The sequence below is a fragment of the Ctenocephalides felis genome, unplaced genomic scaffold, assembly GCF_003426905.1.
Source record: "Ctenocephalides felis isolate EL2017-DRISC unplaced genomic scaffold, ASM342690v1 CF-g0.4_SCAFFOLD_01170, whole genome shotgun sequence".
In the NCBI taxonomy this organism is placed as follows: Eukaryota; Metazoa; Arthropoda; class Insecta; order Siphonaptera; family Pulicidae; genus Ctenocephalides; species Ctenocephalides felis.
Window position 1 is genome coordinate 70,816,702 of NW_020537324.1, and position 8,311 is coordinate 70,825,012.

The 8,311-nt window shown below is 28.8% G+C and overlaps 2 protein-coding genes and 1 pseudogene across 2 annotated transcripts; 1 reads left to right on the plus strand and 2 right to left on the minus strand.

Annotated features, from left to right (window-relative positions):
- Positions 1-96: 96 nt before the first annotated feature.
- LOC113367610 lies at positions 97-1,750 on the minus strand (annotated as a pseudogene).
- A 509-nt stretch (positions 1,751-2,259) lies between these two features.
- Positions 2,260-3,081, plus strand: LOC113366313. The gene is made up of 2 exons (XM_026607902.1): positions 2,260-2,513; positions 2,578-3,081. The coding sequence occupies exons 1-2, from the start codon at positions 2,375-2,377 to the stop codon at positions 3,069-3,071; spliced, it is 633 nt and encodes a 210-aa protein (XP_026463687.1). The 5' UTR covers positions 2,260-2,374; the 3' UTR covers positions 3,072-3,081.
- Positions 3,082-3,307: 226 nt separating this feature from the next.
- On the minus strand, positions 3,308-4,917 carry LOC113366312 (ARS-binding factor 2, mitochondrial-like). The gene is made up of 4 exons (XM_026607901.1): positions 4,741-4,917; positions 4,294-4,666; positions 3,691-3,887; positions 3,308-3,628 (listed from the first exon to the last, which is right to left on the minus strand). The coding sequence occupies exons 1-4, from the start codon at positions 4,812-4,814 to the stop codon at positions 3,493-3,495; spliced, it is 780 nt and encodes a 259-aa protein (XP_026463686.1). The 5' UTR covers positions 4,815-4,917; the 3' UTR covers positions 3,308-3,492.
- Between the last annotated feature and the right edge of the window lie 3,394 nt (positions 4,918-8,311).

Sequence of the window (8,311 nt, forward strand, 5' to 3'; positions counted from 1 at the left end):
AAAAATGGAGTTAGTCAATGTGTGCACTGAGCGGCTCAATTAGTAAATTGATTAAGTGTTGGATTTTAATAAGAACATCTAATAATTCATAATTTATTACCTGCGATCAGTTCCACTTGAAGCAAGAATAGTTTCATTATGAGGAGACCATTGTACTTGGAAAATTTCATCCTTATGCGACTCGAAGGACGTGCAAATTTAATTTAAGGTTTCTCAAATCCCACAAGGCCACAGCCATTAAAAAGAAATTATTAGGAATTATGAAATTCAATTTCATTCAAAAATTTATTAAATCATTTTGTTATGAACTTACAGTTTTGTCCGCACTGCCAGTGGCTAATATAAACTCAGAGTATGGATTAAATGATAAACAATTATTCAGCAGTGTGGGCATCCACAGTATGCGAAGGCTTCGAAGTATTGTTACATCTGCAAAGTATACTTATGTAAATAAAAGCATTGTATGGCCATACTAATTAGAATTAGTTTTATATCAATTCTAGAACTTGAATTAGTTATAAGTTTTAAATTACACACAGAAATATGTTCAAAAACAAACCTTGTATCCCAAATCATTAGTTTTTGATCATCGCAACAGAACCAAACAAAGAAAGAACGTGTAGTAAATGCCATGCAACGTCTTCTACAACAGCAGTATGACCAGTAAAGATATTTTAGCATCAATCAATCGATGTTCTTTGGAGTGGCATTAATATCCCACAAGCATATTGTATGATCATCACTGAAAATAATTTAAATTATTATTCACATATATTCTAAAGAGCTAGGTTGTTGAAATAAAGTTGTATTCCAATGTTTTTACCTTGCCGACAGTAAATATCCATTAAGATTAGGATTCCAAGAAAGACCATAGCCCCTTTGATGTCCCCTCAGCCTCAAGTCTGGATGGCATTCTCATTCAATTCCGGTTTACTGGATGTTGGTATAATCGAATACCAACACGTCACTGCTTGGTGTTTTGTAGCAATGACGCAAGGATTTTGGGGCATGTATCTAGCACGATTGACTTCACCTTCATGATTTATCTTAATTTCTATTTCAATTTTACCAGAAACTGAACCGAAACCACCAAATTCTAAATGGTAAATGACACATTAGATACTATAACAAAGGGTAAAATAATTTATGAAGTAAATAATTTGTTACCTCCTTTTTCATTATCATAATGACTAGCATCAAATTGGGCATCTTCGTTTGGCAATTGAACACTGGCAATGAGGAGGTGATTTTGTTCATCTGAGGTGTGAGTGCCAAGTATCAATCTAATAAAAAAACGGCAAATTTAAATTTTGGCACTTACTGTTAATACAAACCAAAAATAATAAATTAACCTGTGAACAGAATAATCCTTCCCTTCAGGTCTTGTAACGTCTGGTAACCACTGAGCTGTAAGGGATGGCCATTCCAATGCATGCGTCATTACCAAATCGTACAAAAAGGGAGTATTTTTCTTCCATATTTTATATTCTTCGTTTATTACGCGTTCCTCAACCGCGTCATCAAACGTTTCTGGAAAAGTAACAACACGTCAAGTGATAAAATAAATACACTTAAAGGTTGAATTATTTTGTTATTTTATGAAACTTACCACCGTCTCCTCTGTCTCCCATGTTTAATAAACGAGAAATGTTAACAAATACTCGAGATATGATAAATTGCTACTCGCAGCTGAACGAAGCCTACTGCTGCCAGATAATGCCGCCAAATTAATGCCGCAACAAACAAAATTACAAACATAAAAAAATAAACAGCGGATGCTTTGCACAAATAATCAATCTGAAGTTGGATAAAGTAACTTCACTGCAAAGAACATTTACTGAAATATAAAAGGGCGCTATTTTTGAATATCAAAACTCACGCCAAGGTATAAAATTGCAACTTGAAGGTATAAAAATGCAACATTTATCTATTTATATAATATCTATATTCAATGTAGAAAGACTGTACTGAATAAAATGTGTTGAATAAAATAAACAATATTTAGAAAAAAAAACTGTGTTGTATTAAATAAGTGTTTTTTTATTGCAATACTCGTTTTTTAAACTACAGTAAATTTTGTCCTTTACTAAGATAGCAATATACATTTATTATTGTCTTTTATAGCATCATTATATAAATATCAAACATTGCATAAGTATGAAAATGCATATAATAAATTCCTCATTCATCTTTCATCTATTTGAAAATTGGCGCAAAATATAGTACTCGAGTTCGTCGTACGAACCCCATAAAATGACACATTAATTTTACCACATCAAATTTTAACAAAAACTTTATATTTTGATTTTGTAATTATTTTAAATATGTATAAAGATTACTACATTTTCTCCAGATGTGAATTTTAGAAATAAATATGATAGAAACAAATGAGAAAGTTAACGCCGTGACAGATGATCTGGCTGCAAGAAGGGAAGCAAGGCGAAGAAAAATTTTAGAAAACTCACAAACTAGATTAAATAAAATTTTAGGCGTCACTGGAAAAAATACTTTAGGTAAAACCAACAATTAAACAAATATTTATGTTTGAAAAATGCATTATTTTGATATACATTTTAGATAATTCTGTACCAGAACAAAATTTGGTTTATGAATCTGTATTTGGAATTCCTCAATCTTATGAAACAAGACCTTTGCCAACTAGGACAACAACAAATGATGTACCAGAAGAATCTTTATTAGATAGTTTATGCTCTGATTCCGATAATGTACCTGATCGTCCTATAACCGCATTTGAAAAATTCTTAGCAACTAAAGTGCACATTTTATTGCTGTCGATCTTAACTTACATGTCAATATATTCTGAAATACTTATAATTCCTGTTTTCATTCCTTTTATATTAAGTGAAATATCAGAAGTTATACTTTTTCATAGACAAACAGAAAAACCGGGTCTTTTATATTTATTATTTCTAAATAAAGTATCTAAAACAAAAATTAATACCATAGTAAATGTATTTCATATTATTAACAAAATATGTAACGACTTTGCTATATATATGTTGACATTTATCCTAATGCATGCTTTCATTTCATTATTTGATGATACATGACATAAAAATTAAATAAAATTGGATGATAAAATAAAATTTAAAATTTAAAAAAATCTTTGATTTTTATAAATCCTTCGTTAAGTTTATTTTTCACAGATGTTTCCTTATTTGTTTCTAAATTTACGTTTGCTTCTTTCTTTTCAACATTTTTTTCAAAATCCTTTTCATTCTGTGTAAGTACTACTTTATCTTCAAATTGTTTTGTTTCATTCTCTCGTGTGCCACAGCCTATATTGTCTTCTGTTTGTTGTGATTTGACACACATTTTATCTTCTACTTTTTTAACATAACTTTGATTTGGTTCTGCATTTGTACTTGGCTTTGGTATTTCCTCTACACTATCCTTTTTATTATCAATAAATTCTGAAACTTGACCTGAACTAAATAAAGAAGACACATCTAGATTGTGGCACGCCTCATCCTATGCTGAACTTTTAGGAGGTTGCCTAGTGGCAAAATGAGAAGGATTCTGTGGTGGCTTGATCAAAGCTTTTCTTCGGACCATATTAATATGCCCTTGCCTGATCATTGATTCCTCCCATTCTGAAAGCTTTTTCCTAAAACAAGTAATAACTATTAACAACTGATCATTATTACAAAGATATATATTGTATCTTACGTATATTCATCAAGATCTTCTTTAGCTTTCATTAGAATTTTAGCTTTTACATTTGGATCTAATTTTAACCATAATTCACCGGCTTTGACTTGCCATTCTCTGAAACTCAAATTGCCTCTGTGAATAGGTTCTTGCGCTTTCATAAAACTTATAAATGATGATATGGGCTTTTTGGGTTTTCCTAATTCACGTTTTTGCTGAAAAAATAAATCCAATAAATATAATATAATAGAAATGATATACTAAAATCAAATAGAGAAATTTAATATATATATACATATATATCTATATAAAAATGAAAATAAGAAAAATAAATGAGTGGATTATATAACAAAATATTAGAAATGTTAAAAAATTAAAAAGTTTTAAGAAAAGGTTACGGAAAAAACAGAATTACCTGTATGATTGATTATATACTAAAACTTTTTCATTAAAAAAGATTACTATATATTATTTCGTCAATTTCTAATACAGCTTATGCTAAGACCGTAAATGAATCACAAAGGCAGGACACCAAATAGGATATTAAAAAGTATAGGATATACTCATAACACAAAATAATGTATTAAACTATCAAAATTCAATCTTATCTTTTACAATTACCTTTTTCAAATCTCGTTTCAATTTCTCCTCCTGTTGATTAGCTTTGAATTGTTTTATGTCCTCTTTCTGTTCTTCTGTCAGATTTTTATCATATTCAACCTTTTGTTTAATATAAACCAATTGATCTTTTTTGTATTCTTCTTCTAATTTACTCTTGACGTGTGGTTCTGCTTTTTCCCATTTGACACTAGCTAATTTAGATATGTCCATTGTAGACGCTGTTGGATTTTCTTTTTTAAGCTGCTCCCGAATTTGGCCAACAAACCTAAAGAAAGGCGTCAAAGGCCGCTTCGGTTTTTCAGCATAACCTAACTTTTCTTCTATACTTTTCTTTGCATAATCGGCATTTTGAAAGAATAATGGAGAACCAAGGCTAAATATAATAAAAAACAAACTTGTAGCATATATTAAATAGTTAAATATCACTTACTAGGTGTGGTAACTTACTTTCTTGCTATTAATCCACGTTGGGTTGTGTTAAATAATGTATAAAAATTCAACATGATGGATTTGGTATTCATACTGGCCTTAATCCTATTTCTTAACTCATTCCCTGTGTTATCTAAAAATGGTTTATTATTAATTAATGTCTTTATGGCACTGAAATCACAGCGAAATGTAATGCAAAATATTTGCCTCAAACTGTATTTGTTTTCTTTATTTCCGAGATGATTGACATAGTTAAAATTATCACGATAGATGGCGACAGCTGTACATGAAAATGATTTTATTTTCAAATTAAAACGGTTATTTTGAATTTTAAAATTAAATATGTACTTTAAATTGTGCAAAGTATTAGGCATAAATTTGCATGATACAATTATTGTCAATTTATTATTTGTAAATTCCAGTTATCTTTATAACTATATACAACATATGTTTTCTGGCCAGCTAATGCATATAATAATGCAATTACTAATACAATTTATGATTTTATACTTCTGAAGTAAATTCTCAATGAATTATTTAAATTTTCATTTAAAATTATTTTTGGATTTGAAGGATATAGGATGCACTATTCTTCAACTGCTAAAACCAAATAAAAAAATAATTACATCAAAAGTTTGAAAATTAGCAGAATTACCTTTTTACCTTTTTGAATACAAATGTATAAAAAAGTTGTTGTCATATGTATGCACATTACATATTTATGATTTTAATTTTCTGACCTAAAATCTCTGTTTTTAATTTTTAATTCTTTTTAATTTAATTTTTTATTATTATTCTATATTTCGAGGATATCGGCCGAGGATATCCGGATATCCCTTTATTCATTATTTTTGAAGTATTGAAAGTAAAATTGTTTTAAAATTTAAAACTCACTATAAACTATAAAGAACCAAAACCAAATATACACAAAAATAATTCAAAATATTATAAATTATATCTTTAAGTGAATTTGCAATTTAATCCTCAACGAGTGCCTATTTTAAAACATTGTCAATTACAATAATTCCACAACAAAGTGTGGCCGGGTATACTAGTATATATATATATATATATATCTATGTATATATATATATATATATATATATATATATATATAAGCTGTATTATTATAATTATAATCATTGATGCATATTTTTTTCCAAGTTTATATTTTGAATAATATTATACAATAAATTTATAATATTAGTAAGTATACTGTGTATGTATCTACAAACTAAATATACAATAAAACTATTTTACAAATATAATCCTTATCGACCTAATATCACATTATCATTTAGATTCAAAAATTCAATACTTATATTTATTATGTGTTAAAATTATGATTTCTTTATAATAAATATTTTATTTTATTTACAATTATAATATATAATTTTAGATAATCATTTCTTGATTTATACTGAAAATATTTGAATATATATAATGAATAGTACGTAAATATAAAATCTATAAACAAATATAAATATTGAAGTTGTAATATATAGTAAAACTAAATATTTGTAGTACATATTAAAAGTATGAATCTACTAAAACGTAGATAAAGTTGTAAATTAATATTCGATCAATAATTATTTCTACAAATACTAATATTTATAAAGACACTTTGATTACAGACTGTTTTAAGCTCTGATTTGTTTAGTTATTTTAATTTATTTTTGCTAAACTAAACTTGATAATTAAGATCAGACTAATTGATTTAGTTTAGAAAAATTACTCCTATTTTGAATTTTATCATTCTGGCATATTATTAGAAATATATGAATATAAAAATACGAAGTTTATGATTTTTATGATCTTCAAATTGAAAAGAAAATGTATAAGAAATATGGATATCATGAACCGTTTATTCTGAAAGCGGTGTAGGTACACATTTGTCCACAAAAAATAAGCAATTATGTAATTAGTGCTTAAGGGGCACAACTAGTATGAAATTTCGAAAAAATCGATTTTTGTTTTTTTTTTCATATTTCGGTAGAAAACACCTTTCAAAATAATATATAAAAATTTCAAATCGATATCTCAAATATTATTTGATTTACAGCTATTTAAAAAGTATATATATAGTATAGTATAACGATCATTTTATCTATTATATTAAACGCGTTTTTCTCGAAACAGCATTTTCCGAATTTGCAGCAGCGATTACTCAAAAACAAATGATCCGATCACTATCGAATTTTTTTATATGTTTTATAAATAGTTCTCCGTAAAATGAACTATCGATTTTTTGATAGGATCAAAAATCGAATTTAGGCAGTCCAAAAACGACCAAAATTTTGGGTAAAATTCGACTTTTTTTTAAAAAAAACGCCGCCATTTTGTCAATTTTTGATTTATTTTTTTCATCGTAGTTCATTTTACAGACAATATTATCTAGTTTAACGAGATTTTTTTTTTGATTTCATCCACGTAGAAGGCCGGAATCACTGCAGCAGTTAAGGGCCTTTTTTTGTCGCGCCGTTGGAAATCGACGATAACTTAAAAAATACTTAATTTTTTTCTTCAAAAATTTTACTATGTATTCTTAAAACATGTATAAATATACTCCTAAAATTTTGAAATGATTGATGAAGCAGTTTTTTTAATATAAATTCCCAAAAATCACCTTTTTTAGGCGGTTACACTAGTTGTGCCCCTTAATTTTGAATTATTTAATGTAATTCGAGTCTAATTTTGAAAGTGCACTTTCAAAGTAAACGGTCCAATTATTATCACAAACTTTGTATAGCGAAGTAGTTCGGTGCAGGTTCACTGATTTTTCATATTATTGAAATAAAATTTGAAGATTATTATAAACATTTACTATTTAGTAAAGTACTTTACATATATATTCTACGTATAAATTCTTTCCCCTTTTACAAAACCGTTTCGCCTCCGATGCTAAGCTGCCTCGCCTTCTTCGATATCATGGAATGGTTGGAGCAAGTGTGTGCAGGATGATGTTTGTTGAAATAGTGATGTGGAGCATGAGGCTGAGCCACGACACATTTGATGGGCGCTGGTTTGTATACCGCCGGTGCCACATTTCCGCAAACACGTCGCCAGGCGTCCAGAGCTCGAGGGGCGAGCGACCAGGCCGCAATCGCTGCACAACCAGCCAGAGAACAGAGAGAACGGAGCAGGAATGGCCAGAGGGGCGCACGAGGCAGGGTGCTCGGTTGAATTGTTGGACGGGGTGCTGAGAGCCAATCTTCACGCCTGGGGAAAAAAAATTATGCTTAATTGATAAAATGTAAGTATTGTTGATTACAAATTTTGTAACAAGAGGTAGATCTAAAATCTTGTAAAAATGATATTTTTTCTAACACAAATATGTGATTGACATGGCCCTATATTAAATTTTTTTTTCGACAAATGGCCTATGTCAGACATGGATCATATAGATTTTTGTAGCGTCAGACACATATGTCTTACGTGGCGATTTACGTGTTATATTTAACTTCCCGAAGGAGAAGTTTATGTTTTCATAAAAAAATCCGATTCGCTAATTTTATGTTTTCTCGACGTTTCAAGCTATTCTGAAACGAATGAGACCAACATTTGGAAAAAGTATGTGTGTGTGTGCATC